Here is a 16,560-nt window from a genome sequence, read left to right as displayed (position 1 = left end):
GCTATTGAAACTGGTCTTGTTTTGATGGTAGATAAAAGGAAACCCTATTCTGCCAAGTGCATCTGAGTGTGCAAATGGATACACTGACATAATTTGGTTGCATGGTTTTGTAGGGCCTTCCAATAATGAGAAAGAGAAAGAAGTAAAACAGACAAAAAGTAGTTCATTAGTAACAAAATAAAAAGATTTAAAGTTTGGCAAGGAAGACCTTTGTGCAGAAAGACTCTGGAATTCAGCTTTAAATTTCATTAGAGTGTTAGAGCTGTTACTCTAGAGTGTTCAGGTTACTTTATGTGAACAATCTAAAACATTACAAATACAGGCAAATAGAAGTTCAAGCCCAACTTGAAAAATACTAGGCCTTGAAAGGCTAGTGTGGTGTGCAAATTGGTACCCAACAGAAGACAGGCAGTTCTGCTACATCACATTTTTGTTTGCTCTCCAGTTGTCCTGGTTTCAGCTGGTATTTTTAATTTGAAACCATTTTGTTGTCCTTCGTAGCTATGAAATCGTGCAGTTTGGAGTAATTGTTCATGGTTTCCAATTCTGCACATAGCTGCTCCAGTAGAAGATGTCAGTACCCCCAAATGCATTAATAAATACCACCAGCACTGACAACATTCTGTTAAAGTAAATCTTATGATTGTACGCTTGTACCTGTCAGCTCTGCAGTCTAGAAGCCAATAATCAGATCATGTCAATTTATACTTTCAGAACAACTTGCAGTACATTTCCCAAATGACTACTGTATTTCTGGTAGGCATCTCAGACAATTTTGGGGTAAAATGGCATAGAATTCCCAGTGCTTAAAGTTGTGGGGATTCTGGTCCGATGACTTTTTGTTGTTGTTGTTGTTTGTTAGTTTTGGTTTGGTGGTGGGGGTTTTTTTGAGTTAAAATATTACAGAAGAAGCAGTTAAGCAATAATTACTTTGTGGTACCAGATGTAGTCATTGTGTAAATGGGGAACAACTTTTGTTAACTTTAGACTGGTTACAGAGTCATTGCAAATATCAAAACATAATTGACTGGAAGAAAATTATGCAAAAGCAAAATATAATATATTAGCAAATTTATTGGAATCAGTGGTCCTGGCATGCATCTCACTTACTTGTATCTTCCATAAAGTCTGTTTAGTTTGGAATGTAGTTTGAAGTTGCCCTAATTATTTTAAACATCTTTGGACTTGCTCCAGTCTACACCCTTTCTTTCTGTTCACTGTTCCTGTTTTTACTAGCTCAAACCAATTCCCTATCACTGGCTACGATTTCACTACTTTTTGGATAGAAGAAAGTTTTCTACAGTTCCTGCAAAATAAAATTCCTGTTTTACTTTTCACCGCTTTACTGGCTCTACTTCAAAGGTCACTTAAATGCCTCTTCTTTCTTGTCCAGAAAGTAATAATATGCTTTCTGTTTCTGCTAGTTGTTGTTGAACTACTAAGTCACTTTATTTTTATTTTATTTTTATGAAAATGCTAGAAAACCATTGCGATGTTTTATTATCTTTAGGGAGAACCATTAAGATTGCAAGCTGTAAGAAATTATATGGGCAGATCCAATTTTTTTTTTGACTGAAAAGCAGTGGGGGACAATGATGGTTAAAAAAAAGGGGGTGTGCAAACCTATCCCATAAAGCTGTATTTCCTGGGAAATTTTCCCAGGTGTAGTGAAAGTAAATTGTCTTTTGTGAATCCTGATGATACAAATCTTTCATCTGTTCTCAAGGTGAGCTGCAAAATAACCAAGAAACCCACGAAGACTGAAAATATGTAAATGTTTTTTTGAGGAAGAAACTGAGGCACAGGCCTATAGTCATGCAGGAGGCAGAGACAGAAGTAGGCATCAGATTCAGTTTGGTACTGACTGAACAAATAACAATGTTTAAATTCTATGCAATGAAAATTCTTTTGAGACAGATAGTTTCATTTGTGACAAGATGCATTACTTTCCAAGATTATGTTTCTATCTCAATAGAGATTAGCACAAAGTGTTTTGTCTTTAAAGTGTGTTTTACCCTGAAGTAAAATTTATTTGAAAACAGTTTTTTTCTGCAGATGCCAGGGAGCTAATAAAGTCTGTTTCAGAGAAACACTTCCCAGTTCTAAGCCCACCTGTTCCCAACCCGAGTGTGCCATGCAATGGTATGTTGATTGTTTTCAAGGTTTGTATTCTAAATCAGCATGCCTTTGAATGGATTTATGAAGTGAAAATTAGTAATTTAAGAATATCAAAATGATCATATCAAATTTAGGTTAAGATGCAATATTATGAAAATGTGATGCATAAAATTAATCCACAAGTTGAAAATTAACCTGCACCATTAAACTACATGTGATAGTTTAGAGCTACTGTATATTATCCAAATTTGTATTTTCCTATGTTGGCAATATCACCTTTTTTTTTTTAATTCAAATGACCTTTGAGTTATATATATCTGTTAAAGTGGGTACGCACTTCTTGCATCAACCACTGAGTCTGATAATGCCCTGATATCATCCACCAGCAGGGACTACTCTCTGCAGCGTAACCCTTTGCACTTTGTCAAAAACTTATTCCTCGTTCTTGCTTGCAGCTTGGCTTTGAAACCTTTGTAGCCAGCTGTGGGAAGATAGTCATGGTGAAGGAGCCTCCAGTGACACAGGGATGATTTAGTAACTCTTTGAGCTTGGCAAAAGGATGAGAGAATAAGCAACACATGGCACATGCTAGTTTGATGCTTAATGCTGTGTTGTGCTTGTATGAGTTAGATGAGCATGACACAGAATACTGTGCAAAACACAATTTAAGGAAGACAGATTCTTATCTGTCTGGTGACTTCTTGTGCCCCTCAGTTCCTTAGTTGCGTTGACGGCAACTAAAGGAATTTACAGTAACCTTAAATCAGAGGACAGACAGAATATGTCATTTCTATACTATTAAGGTACCTTAATACTTTTATACCTTAATACTTAATACCTTTAGCCCTGCATTTTACCATGCTGTTCTTGGCTGTATTTGGGAATCATAGTTTTATGTTTGAAAATCTGGGAAAAATTTCTTATTTTCTACCTCTATAGATGCTCTAGCACTCCTGAAGTATGATCTTATGTCTCCAGCTTTGTGAAAATTTCCAATTTACAGCTTCCTTCATCAGTAGAAACTTTTTTTTTTAATCAGAAGCAGAGATGTAGCTCTGAAAGCTCTGAACGTAGCTTTTATTCCTTCTCTTTTTTTTCTTTTCTTTATCTTTTAGACTACTATCAGGTTTCTAGACACCTTTCAGGTTGGCTAACAGGATCGAGTTGCAAAAGAACAGTTTCTACTCATGTTTCCATTTAGGATTGTGCTGTTCTAAAAGCAAAGTCTTTTCTAAAAGTGTCTGTATATACAAAATCTTTGTTGGGGTATTCTGCTTTTGTGCTCTCCTTGAACATTGGGACAGTTTCTGATTGGACTGATGCTAAGAAAGTACTATACAGCACACAGTCCAGCACACAAACAATAGCACGAATACATTTTAACTGTTTTTTCAATCTGTTATTGAATGTCCCATATTCTTTCTAAAGGAACATTTGATTCCACGAATGTGTTTAGTGTGAGGAGTGTGATTATTAGCATAGTTTAACATACTCTTCAAATGATGCATAAAAGTAATCCCAAATAGCCATTCTTTGTTGCTCCTCTTTGCAGCTTATGTGTGTTCTTTCTCTAGCACCAAGTTCCAGGCCAAAACAGAAATCGCTTTGGATTCACATTCCTCTCCTGATGTGTCTCTGAGGCAGCATTATAATTACAATACCAAATTACTAGATATTGTTTGGCTACTTGTCAACATGGTACCTGCAACAAAGCGGGAGTGTTAGTTTGTCATTCAGAGCTTTTATTGTCTGTTCAAGTCCGCAGGGTTTTTACATTTGTTTGCTGAACAGGGAATGAGGATCACACAGTAGGCTGCCTAATCACCGCACCTTTTAGAGGCAAGTTTCAGAGCAGTACATTAAGATGACAACAAGGAAACATGGTTTACAAATTTCTAAAAACTCCAGTTTCTTCTTTTCTGTGTTGGGCTTTCTATAACCTACTTTATTAAAAAAAGTTTTGTGCTCCTTTGCCAGTTGTTTGGGCCAATGACTTGGCTGCATACTGTGTGCCTTTGGAAAGTGAAAATGGCCATCGTGTACCTCAGTAGTCTAACTTGTAAATAATCATAAATAGGGAGCATTTACCCCAAAATATTGAACGGTGCTAATAAAAGGAGATGGCTAAGTGTGGATTAGAAGCAAAGTTCAGTATGAAGTTATCCTAGTAAGAACTAATCTTCAAACTGGGACTAAATACTTTGCAGTCTGCTGGGTGCTCTGCCACATGCTGTATTACTTTCTCCCCTAGAGGATGTGGGATCTCTTTTGTAAAGCTCACCTCTTTAAGATCCTGAGTCCTTGCTGTAGAAATTCCTGATTTAACCCATTCTGTAAGTTGGGGCCTGTTTTAAATGTTTAAAAATTGGAAGCATCCCATTAAATGATTGAGAATGACTCAGAAAGCTGTTTTACTGATTGAAGTGTTGTCCTGGTTTCAGGATAAGTGTGTAACTTTCTGATAAAAAATATGTCATTTCTATGTATCTCTTGGGTTCTCCAGTGGAAGGGAGACCCACCTGTATTTGTGATCTAACTAGAAGAACTGTACAGGCCAGCTGTAGTTACTTTTCTATCCTGAGTAAGTGGGAACTGAACGTTGAGATAAAGTGTAACTTCAGAATATTTCTCTATCATGTGTGAGCCTGACAGGCAATAGGTTGTATGTGGACAATTAATACAGCTACATAAAACAATCATATGAAAAGTAGAAGCAGAATAAATGTTCTGGAGATTGTCTTGCAGCAAGTCTGTTTCTTCAAGTCCAAGAATAAACACAGGTATGGGATTGGACAAAGATGCTCCAAGAGAAAATAACTAGTGCAGTAGCTTGTTAGCAAGTCAGTGCCAAGTAATGGACAGATACCAATCTGGGCGCCAGGAGAGCCTTGCTTTCTCCGTAAATGGCTGTGTCATATAAAGCAATTAATTTTTCTGCCAACCTTTTTTTTTCCTCCCACCTTTTGTGTTATTTAGACACCTGCAATCTGGAAGGACAAATCTAATTATTTTGTGTGGGTCCTAGAACAATAAAGCTTCAGTTTTAGTTGGGTCTTTTAAGTAGAAGTCATCCTGTAACAATTTTGCAGCTAGGAATAAAACTAGGATGCTGAAAACCTGTAAAGATCAGATGCTTACAGAGCTCCTTCTCTTAAACCATGGAACTAAAAAAGATTACTTGCCAATAGGAGAGATTCCAAAGTAAAACATTTTTAAAATGCATGTATTTCACTATTTCTTTTTATAATGCTTCTAATGAGGAAGCAAAACAATTGTTGAAAGGAAAATCCTCATTTTAATGATAGAATTAAAGGGATTAACATCCTTGCAACTAAAACCAGCAAATAAAAGATAAGAAATTTAGAATTAAAGAGGTCAAAACCCAAAGTGTTGTAGAAGCAGTATTTGCATTAACAATAAACAGTGATCAACTGGCTTTGGCTGGAATATCCTCCAGTGAATTATCTTCACACAGGTCATTGAAGACTGTAGGTGTCTCAATGTCACATAATGTCATTATTTTTAAAAAGCAGTCTGAGGGATTTCAGGAAGTTCTAGCAAGACAGGTATGAAGTCCTGGAGCTAAAATCACTGTTTGCATAAATGCTGTTAAAGCCAAATGGATTGCTTGTTTCTGCCAGCTCTGGACTTGAGGCCAAATTTTCAAAGCATCTGAGGACAGAGACTCAAAGTAGGCTTTACAAAAGCTCATAATCATTTAGGTGTCCACCTCTCCTTGAAAGATGCTCTGCATAAAGGCATCTGGGCATCTAGTACGTTTTTAGGTGCTTGAATGTACAGCTCAAATACAATCATTATATAATAATGAAATGTCAGACTGCCAGAATTAATAGTGCTCAGCACCTCTAAAACCTACCTCCCCCCTACTCTTCTCTGAGACATTTCTCAGCATGGCTGCTTGTACCAGTTTGATGAGATCCCCTTCGAAAACCAAAGCATCATTTCTATTTATTTGATAGCAAGTAGAGTTGGACTGTAATCTGTATTTCTTGCATAGTAGTTACATAGGTATTAACTCTGATCTATTATTCTCTCCACCAAAAAAATATAATCAGCAGGCAGGAGTTGGGAGAAGCTGCTGAAACAAAATCATTAAGTCAGTAGTTACAGTGGAAATTAACGATTTAGAGTTGTCAGCCTACCTCCTCATAACCATGGATGAGAAATTGTCATGCTTGGAGAGAAATTGATACCTTCCTAGTGCAGATTCCAGTCTAACAAATGAAAAGGTGAAACCATCATTCTTGATGTAACAGATGATTTCAAGCCATCATAAAATAAATTGATGGCAGAAAGATACTGAGCGGGATAAGACTTATTAGGGGAGAAGAACAAAGAATTCTGAGGTGTGGCTCTGGAGGCATTTGAACACCTTTCCCTTCTGCACAGTTGGAGTCATTAAAGCCTGAAGTGCAATGTGGAAAACTGTAGGGAGATCCAGGGTATGCCTTTAAGGAGAGACAGATGGAAGCCTCTTTGGTGCCTTCAGAAAATATCCACACTTTGAGAAAAAAATAAGTGAAGGAAAATAAAGAGCAGATTATTCTGGGGATTAAACTTTGCTGTGCACTTAGGGAAGAGGGGGGCAATTACAGTGTGTTTCCTTCACTGCCTGCCATCACAGACATGGTTTCTGGCATTCTCTGTTACAGAAGGGAGAGACTGGTAAGGGGTGGTAAATGTTGGTGCTTTGATCACTGACACTTGTCAAGGCATCCCAGAAGGGCAAGGGAATATGCTGCTGTGGGGTGCAGAAGTCTTGGTGCAGATTTAAGTCTGTCTCTTAAACTTCCTAGCGTAATGTACTCTCTCTAGGACACCAGCTCACAGCACAGCTGTCATGCAAGGGCTTGCAGCAATCTCTTGTCTTTCTGCATGTCTCAAGTCTGGTGCAGCCAACAGAACCACTGTAAGATACTTGCACAGACACAAAATCACCCAGTTTCTTCACCTGTCTGAACTGAGGCACTCGGCTCCACCTGTGCATGTGCACGTGAAGTTATGTTCATTGAGTACTGGGCCTCTAGACAGCTGTGTTAAACTGGCTGACTCTGGAAGCCATTCTGGGAAAAATACAGCATTTGCCATCAAGAACAAGAGCTACAGACTCTCTAGTATGCAGCAGTGGAGACAGTATTTTATTTTCATTGTGTACAGAAAGATTCCTTGTTTATAAGTAAAACTTTATTCAACCTTCCACCATCGTCTTGGGGTCTTGGAGCACAGCTAGCAGCAGTGTAGTCAATGACAACACAGCTGGCAGCCAGCTGTGCTGTTACTCTGTGTGAGCAAATGCTGAGGGACAGCATACAAAGTGTCTTCTCAAGGGCCTACAGGTTTTAGGATCAGGATTTTCTGCACTTTTCCTTTGTAGCAACTATGTCCCTGTGCCTGGCTTAGGTGGGCTTTCATGCAGAAAGAGGAGAGCCACAGTATGAATGCTTTTGTTCCTTCTTGATTTTGTGAGGTAATTCTGTTTAGTAAGAGTAAGTTTGTAAGATCTATAAGGGTTATAACACATGAATCTTAAGGCTGGAATTTAAAATGCTGTCTGAATATTTTATAGTTTTGTTTCTCCTGATCCATGCGTCCAGATGAGTGTTTTCCGTATCTCTGGACATTCCTTGTGCTTTTAAGTGCAACAGCAGAGACATAGGTTAATATGGTTATAGTAAAGATTAATAATATTTAAATATGTAACTATATAGTCAGTAGTTGTAAAATAACTATCTTTTTATAATAGCTGATACGTATTGGCAATCTGGATAATTGATTGAAAAATCAGTTGATTTCTTTGCTTTTACCTGTGCTTACAATCAGTGTCTTCAGAGATGATTCTCAGACCTGCTGGGGAGGAGGTGGAGGTGGCAGTTGCATGCAGGAAGGCAGGGCAGTTCGGGTAGAACCGTTTGTCTGCCTTTTTATTTCTCTGACAGTTTTGGGCCCCCTTCATTTAAGTATTAGAAACACTGATTGAGGTTCATGACTGCTGATTAATAATGATTTATACAAATCATCATCAATATTTTCTAGAGACAATTTTACTTTAAAAACTGAACATACCTACCTGATCAAAAGCTAAAAACACTGCAAAGAAAATCCAACGTTTCTTGTAGAAACATCTGAAGCAACAAAGCTAATAGCAAATTTTATTTCTGATCAGAAAGTTCCATTTAATGCTGAAACTGTCAACCTGCCTTTGTACTGTGTGGTTGAAGTCACATGGCTCCATTCCTGAGTATTAGCTTGCATAGCCTTTGCCTGTGTGACTGTCTCTTTGTCCTGTACAAGAGCAGTCAGTGTTCTTGAGGCACAGCCAACTTATAAGGGCTGCAGTCCTGCTCCCGGGCCTTTGCTCTTGCTCAGGAAATTCAGTGTTGGGAGAGTAAACAGGTCTAGGACCTGATATATGTGAATTCTTATAGCTGAACAGTCCACTACGTAGTCTCCTTCCTGTAGTATATAGTAACAACCTGGGATAACACCAGTCTCTTCAGTTGTTCACTATAAAAGCATAATACAAGGCACAGTTTTGTTTGTTTGGGGTTTTTCTTCTTTTTTTTTTTTTCCTAGTTAATGCCCACATGGCATTGTGTTAATATTATCTGTTATTGTCAGTGGAACGATTCATAGTCTAGGCATTAGTAATTAAACATGATAGCCCTTGTGTAGAAGGCCAGAATGTTTGGCCTGGCTGAACTGTACCCAGTTAAGGCCAAAGTAAAACAAAAATAGTGTCTAAAGAACACTTAATTTTGAAGAGACATAGGTACCCATTTTGAAATCAGGGCAATACTCAAGACTACACTGAACTGTTTGCTGAAATAGTTCTATTACAAAACTCTACTAATCTAAAGTTAATGCAATACAAAGTTGTCTTGCCATGAAGAAGTGGTCTCTCTGGGAGGGGCAATAGCAGGGAAAAATCTGAGTTTAAGGGTCAAGGAACATGGAATCAAAGAATGGGTAAGAAATTATGTTATTCTGATATGAATCCCTAAACTAAACATATACTGCCTAATACGTAATGAAGTACTATGAAATGCATAATGTAAAACCAACAGTTCTGTGGAAAAATAATCTAAACAGTATTTTTTCAATATTAACCTGTAATAACATAAGCACACAATTATTTTTTTGCCAAGTCTACAAGCAGTTCACTAATAGATGAGTAGACTGCCACATGTAGCTACACTAATGTAAGCATTTGCAATTTCTTGTCATTTCTGTATTGTTATTATGTATTTTCTACAACTTGGGTGATGCCTGGTCATCTATTAGGTAGCCAGATAAGGTGAAGGACTTTAATCAGTAGCTACTAATTTTGCACTTGCTCTTGAGCCCAACTTTAACATGGTTTTTTTGGCAGTTTAAGGGATTACCAGGCAATCTGAAAGAGAACACTTGGCATTTACTTCATTTTGTACTGTCTTCAGATTTACCAACTAAACTCAGCTCCTAGTTACCAAAGTTATCTTAGGGTGAGGTCCTACCAATATCTAGTGTTGACAGAAGCTGGTCCTGACACTATGAATAATTTCTCCAAGTTGGTAGGTTGTGGCAGCAAGCGTTAAGCTTGATAATATTTCTAGTCTGGGAATGATATTAGCTGTCTGACTTTGTTGTTCCTTTATGTATGTTCCAAAGTAAGAAAAATAACTTTTTGCCTGTTCTTTCTTTAAACTTTGGGTGTAATCATATGATTTCTCAACCATGATGGGCATCTTGGCTTGAAAGTTATTACTTAAGTCTTAATCTAATTACAGCATTTCAGCATGGCTCTTGAGCTGCAGCACTTGTTCTGAGAGGTATTTTGGTTGTTTTAATGGTTGTGCATGTATTTTTATCATTAGGCATTCTTTTGTCTAAGAGATTGGGCATGCTACTCTGCTTCTCTGCATACATGTGGTTTTCTGCCAAAATAGGACCAGTGACGTGGGCAGAATTGGCTCCTATAATATTTCCTTTTCAAAAAACTTTCATGTAATAACTACAAAAGTCAGTCATAAAAAGGAGAGTGGAAGGAAGTCAAATGTCAGGAATTGTTTTATTTCAATAACTGGAAGTAATTTTTAGCCACATTTGTTTCACTGTTGAGTGCCAAAACAATATAAATTTTGACTGCTGTCAATGTGCTTAATTTGTAAATCAGTTTTAGCAGCTATCCGTTAATTTGTTTTTGTGGGAGAAAATGCTGAAAAGGAGGATTTGAATTATTTTTTTTAAAAAAAGGAAATAATGAAGTACTTGTACCTGACACTAAACTTCATCGTCCTCTATTTCAGACAGTTCTCTCATTCATTTCTGTGAGTTTTGTCTGTATAAAGATCACAAGGTTAAGTCCATTTCTGTTAACTCGGTTGTTTTCTTAGTCAGGAAGCTATATGCTTTTTAATGGATTGATGTTTATCTGCTAGAGGACTTTAAATATACTATTCCTACAGCTGTACATGACCGCAAGGCATGCCATTAATGCAGTTAGGGGGAAAAAAAAAAAAGACTACTTACAGAGATTGGAATAATTGCTGCCTATTCCAATATGGATGGAGCTTCCAGAGATGCGAGGAAGATGGAAGAAAAGAACTAAGGAGGGAAAAAATGGTAAAAAAAAAGCCCTTAATAGCAGTTAGTTTTTGTTTTGCAACCAGATGCCAGTTGAAGACATCTTGTGGTGTTAACCTGCACCCACTCTCTCTAGGGCTGGACTACACGCTTCAGACTGAACATACGCACAGATGTAGCTTGAATGGGGCTGAAAAAAACCAAACAAGTCACTGCTTCATACTTCCAGGAATCACTCCAGTTCAGGAAATAATATTCTATATAATTTCAGTGCCTCTTAAATTCAACCCCCCCTGTACAAACAACAATGTGTTATATAAATATGCTAATTATTGTTGTTAAGTCATTCACCAGTCTCTGAAGCAGGCACCTACCATTGTAAAATTAACTGTAAAATTAACTGTTCGCTATTTTGTGTAAGTGCATCCTGAATACATTAGGCGCGTGTGTCAAACTGGGTTGGAATAAATTTATTCTAAAATTTGATACACGTACTCCCCCTATGCATTTAAGCTTTAATATTTATAACTTGCACTTCAAAGATTTAGACTTGCAGGCAACAAAACGCAAAACCCTAAATAACAAAATGTTTAGATTTCTTAAAAGATGGGCTTGTTTGCTCCTGCAGATGCACATAAAGCAGGAGCTCCAGGTAGTCAGTGGGATGTAACACGGCATCTGTGCGGGGTTTTGCCTGCGCTGTCGTTCCACCCAGGGGCAGGGTGCTGGCCCCTGTGCGACGGGGACGGGCACAGGGACGGTGCCGGCTTCTGCCCCTCCGGCCGCGCCCCCGCCGCCGAGCTGCCCCCGGCTTCCCCGCTCAGAACCGGCTGCGCGCCGCCCGGGGCCCCGCCGGCGGGTGCTGCTGCTTTTCTGGGAGGGGGCTCCCGAGCGGCAGAAAGTTTCCGCGGAAGCCAGGCCCTCCCCTCCCGTCCCCTCCCCTCCCCGCCGCCCGGCCCGGCCCGGCGCCCCGCCCGCCCCGCCGCGCCCCCCGGGGCAGAGCCCTGCCCGGCGGAGGCCGCCCCCCGCCCCGCCGGCCGCCCGGCGCGCCTTACCCCAGCACGCCGCCGCCGCCGCCGTCTCCATGCGCCTCCGCCGCGGCTCCCGGGAGGCTGGCGGGCGGCGAGGCGGGCGCAGCCGCCGCCGGGAGACGCGCCCCGCCGCCTCCTCCTGCGTGCGGGGTCGGAGCGGCGGCGGCTGGACGGAGCCGGCGCCCATGGGCGGAGGGCGGGGGCAGGCGGGTGACCTCCGCCCCGCGGGGGCCGGCCGGCGCTCCCCCTCCCCTGCCCTGCCTCCGGCCGCGGCGGGCAGGGACGGAGCCGGCGGGGGGCGGGCGGCGGCCCGGCCTGAGCGGAGCGGGGGGCGCGGCGGGGGGCGGCGGGGCCGGCGCAGGCCACACGCCGGCCCGGGCGGCGGCGGGGTGGTCGGGGCTGCACATATGGGGGGGGCTGACCCGGCCGGGCGGTGCTCCCCAGCTCCCGGGGCCTGCAGTAACCCCGGCTCCGCGCCTCCCCCGGCCTCCTACCGGCCCCGCGGACAGGGAAGGGAAGCGTTAGGGATGCTGCGGGGATTTGCAGCTTGGGTAAGGAGCTGTACGGGGTTAACGGCTCCTGAAAGCCGAGTCCAGCCCAGCCCGTGGGGCTGAAAGGGAGGGGACTGCCTGGGAATAAACCCGCGGGGATGGACGGGATTATCCGAGCAGTGCAGCGGAAATAAGTTGCTGTGGCTGGATCGGGGCCAGGAGAAGAATGTAGTCCGAGTAGGAGCTAAAACCACTTTACTGTAGTAAGATCGACTTGTTACCAGGGATCTTGGAAACGTTTCTCATTGTGAATGTTAAAGCCCTAATGCGAGAGACGGAGAAAATAGGGTTGTGGTGGGTACTAAAAGAACATGAGCTTTCATAATTGGTTTGTCTACCTCCTAAGGAAAGCATGCCATTTCCTGCTTAGGTAAAGAATGCAAGGAACAAGGCCTTTTTTGGCACGCCTTGACACCAGTTTGGGGTTTTTTAGGAACGGAGATATACTGGCAGTTTCTGTCTCCTGTGAATGCGTTAAGCCCTGCAGGCACTTGCAGAGTGGTCCCACTGGAACTGCTTGTCAGTGAGGGCAGTGGAAATGGATACTCCATGAGTATGTAGGCAGCCTTCTTTACCTCCCTGCCCCTGGGTGGCTTTGTAGTCCAGAGAGCAAGTTCTTTCACATTGGAACAACTTCACTGTCGATATCTAGGCTGTTCAATATCTCCTTGGTTCCATAGTGATGTGTTCAGAGTTGTAGTGGAGTTTGGGGTGGATGTAAAACTTGTGGGCTCTGGTCTTTGTGTAAAGAATTTCCTGCTGTCATCGATCACCTTTCCCCTCCCCTTTTCTTTTTAAATCCAGGCAAGCACTAAGCAAGTCTAAGGTGGTGGAAATGAGGGTTTACTGGAAACTTACATGTGTGTTTCATTATGGCTCAGGGATACCTGTACCTTTTGCTGAAACTATCGTACTTTTGTTCTTAAGTAACACATCTCTACCCTAAAATCCCTCCAAATGCTGCTGCAAAAGTTATCTTGTGATAATTTCTTAAGCTCCTCAGAATATTTGACTCCTTGAAAGACTCCTTCTCTATTATTTCAATAAATGCAAACTGTATGGATTCATTTTAGGGCTCTTTGTTGTTTAGTTATGCTGTGAAGGTGTCAAGCTATGTACACATAAGAGCTGATATTCTGTGTGTTGGTTTTTTGGATGTGTGCCTACTTGGCCTCAGTCTGCATGTGATGAGTCATGTATGCATGTAATACTTGACTTAAGGATATGAAAATGTTTTCTTCACTTTACATTTCAGGAATTTCTAACCTTTAGTGCTTTCTGCAAATTTTGCTGATGACATCGTTCCCAAACAGTGCCTTACATTTAGCCATAGTACTGATATTAAGTTAATACTGACAGACTTGGAGTCTTATGTTTGACTGAAAAATCTACGCTTAGACAATTACATAAACTTACATAAAATTACAAACTGTGGAAAATATAGAGGCCTTAGTAACTGACTTTGAACGCAGGGGAATTGCTTAGTGTTTGACAGTTCTGAGAAAAAATCCCTCTCTTGCCCTGGCTTTAGACCCCTTTCTGTGAGAGTCATGTCCTTTATCTCTAGTAGGAGTTGCAACTACTTCTGACACAGCATACATTTGTTTCTGGGTCAAACAACACAATGTACAACATCTGATCCATCAAAGCCTGCAGAAACATTGTCACAGTTAACAATAACTTTATTGGTACTTGCTGATACTCAGCATCTTCATCTTGAATCTACTTAAATGTTGTAGGTTTTGCTCACCTCACTAATTTCTATATCTGCATCAGATGAGCATGGAGATGTGGCAGTTTTTCACTTTTTAGGGATTCCTGTTTTTCTCATTCAGTTGTGCACCTGAATGAAACCTGGATGTGTTGTAGGCTTAGGCCAGACTCATTTGCAGACTTAGTGCAGTACTTCAGCAGTGATGTGTTGTGTCAGAGTGATATTATGGGTAGTTTACACTGTTTGTGTTTTTTTTAATTGCATCTACTTTTCTGTTTTGGTAAAATAGATTTATATTAAAGAAAAATTTCCATAAATAAGGGATTTATTACAAAGGAGTTTACTTATGGGCTGCATTTGGGAGAGCTGGAACAAAGATAAAAAATATTCAGCATTTCTGCTGCTCATAGCTATTTACGGTGGGTTAGATTGTCTTTCTGATAACATTACAAAACAAGGAGGACCAAAGTAGTGTCCGTCTCTGGTGGTTTATGGCCTGTGTGTGCAATCTGAATTCTGTCAGTTTCTTAGGGAAGTTTTTTCCTAGTCTTTAGAAATAGGGAGGGTAACTGACCAGGAGCTACATTTAGGTAAAGTTCAGAAGGGCATTCCTTATGGATGGAACTGTACTAAGTTGCCATCCTTAGTGGGTGTTTCCCAGTTTACTGATAAAGGAAAATCAGTGAGAAACTTTTGCTGAAGACAGGTAATTTTATTCTTGGATGATTTTACATTTTCTTCGGTCTAGGGACTTCATTATAAAACTCTACTGTTAGTGCAGTCTGCTGAAGTGACAGACCTCCTTAACTCGGCTTACTGTCTCCTGTGGTTTCATTTGAGGTTCTTGGAGCTCAGTGCTGAACTGATGCTGTGCTACCCACATGGACTTTTTGTGACAGTCGAATTTTGTAAGGCAAAATAAATGTTGTTGCTATAACAAGATCTCTTTTTGACTGGGAATTTTTATGGATTAGTAATGAGACATTTTGGGGATACTGTTCATCACTTTTTTTTTTTTTTTTAATGGAAAAGGTGTTAACGTTGGTTTGATTATAGAATTACCCTTACATAAAATGCCTCAGGATGAGCAAAACTGATTAATCGCTGTTTATGGGAACAGGGAAGTCTTTTCTGTATAGAAAATTCAGTGCCTCGGTGGTGGTAATAGCACTGATCTAGTAGCAGTGAGATTTCATCAGTGCTAGCTGCTGTAGGCGTCTCATCACCAAATGTATGCAGATACGTTTGCCTTCACGTTACTTGGCCAGGCCGTGGGCCAGCTCAGCTAGCCCTGCACCTGTGCTAGACCAGCAGTGCCAGAAATGCTGGGCATTCCCAGTGCTCTGCCATTTCTGGGCAAGATGATTACACCAGGCCCAGGGCTAAGGTAGTATCTTGCTGGGAGTTTCCACTGTGTAGTGGACCAGGCTGTATAAATCTGTGCTGGCTGCTGAAAACAAGAGGTCAGGAAAAGAGGGACTGGAATTTCATAGGAAGCGTCTCATACTTTCGTAGCTGTTTGTGTTCTGAAATGTAATAAAAAGAATCCTTTGAAGGAAAATTTTTCAAATTATTTTCTTTCAGGAAAAAACCCCAGATGTTTGTTCTGCTTTCTCAGAAATTTACTTAAAATATGAAAAAAAAAAAAAGTAATTTTTGCATGGAGAGTCTTTAATCTCTAACTTTTATGCTCAACTTAATTTTTTTGAAAAGCCTCAAACTTTTTGGAATTGTTTTTCAGATATTTTTAAACATCATTTACCATTGAAGAATGGAGCAGCAGAATAAACTTGATATTTGTAGGCATAAATTTGTGCACTAATTATTTTTGCTGTCCTTACTCCCATCATACAATTCCCATTCATCTCACAGAGCTGTGGAACAGTGTAGGTTGGAAGGGGCTTCTGGAGATCACCTTGTTCATCTTCTGGCTAAAAGCAGATCCAGAGGAGGTTGTCCAGAGCCTTGTCCAGTTGAGTCATGGATATCTCCGAAGTGGGACATTCAAATCTCTCTGGCCCATATTCCCATGGTAACTATCCTCACAGTGAAATTTTTTTTCCTTACATCTAATCCGCATTTTCTGTGTTATAATGCGTATCCACTGCCCCTTATTATTGTATCTCCAGAGAGAGTCTGTCTCCCTGTTCTCTGTGTCTTCCTGATATGTAGCTGAAGGCAGCAGTGAGATCCCCCAAACCCTCTCCATGTTGCCAAATCGAGTAGGTTCAGTCTTTCCCTGGACAGAGGCACTCCGGTCCCCTCTGCTGGGCTCACTCCAGTGTATCAGCATCTTTCTTGTGCTGGGGAACCCGAAGGTGCCCATAATGCTCCAGATGTGGTCTCTCGAGTGCTGAACTGAGGGGAATAATCACTTCAGAGAAGGCAGGCAGGAATCCAGATGGCTAATTTCAGGTTCAAGGTAACTCCTGTTTGCCTTACGCTAGAAATCATTTCACTGCCTGTGGAGCTACTTGCATGAGTATAGTGAGCAGGATTAGCCTCACATGAGCATGGATTTTACTCAATTTGAAATCTGAGTTATTTATTTTAAATCTGAATT

At 40.9% G+C, this 16,560-nt stretch overlaps 1 protein-coding gene and 1 long non-coding RNA gene across 3 annotated transcripts in view; one reads left to right on the top strand and one right to left on the bottom strand.

Moving 5' to 3' along the window:
* Positions 1-13,491, bottom strand: part of BEAN1 (brain expressed associated with NEDD4 1) — a 62,736-nt gene extending 49,245 nt beyond the window's left edge. Inside the window, exons 1-2 of one of the 2 annotated variants that reach the window (XM_055818645.1) lie at positions 11,757-13,488; positions 10,648-10,722 (exon numbers count right to left, since the gene is read on the bottom strand). In XM_055818645.1, coding sequence (XP_055674620.1) covers positions 10,648-10,722; positions 11,757-11,919 — 238 coding nt within the window. In that variant the 5' untranslated portion in view covers positions 11,920-13,488. Of the gene's footprint in view, positions 1-10,647; positions 10,723-11,756 lie in introns of both variants that reach the window. The other variant, XM_055818647.1, reaches the window with a different exon arrangement.
* Positions 1-16,560, top strand: part of LOC129785638 (uncharacterized) — a 112,667-nt gene that overhangs the window by 53,166 nt on the left and 42,941 nt on the right. The gene's annotated exons all lie outside the window — the stretch shown is intronic.

Source organism: Falco peregrinus, chromosome 14 (assembly GCF_023634155.1).
Source record: "Falco peregrinus isolate bFalPer1 chromosome 14, bFalPer1.pri, whole genome shotgun sequence".
Classification (NCBI taxonomy): Eukaryota; Metazoa; Chordata; class Aves; order Falconiformes; family Falconidae; genus Falco; species Falco peregrinus.
This window is presented reverse-complemented; position numbering and strand designations above follow the sequence as displayed.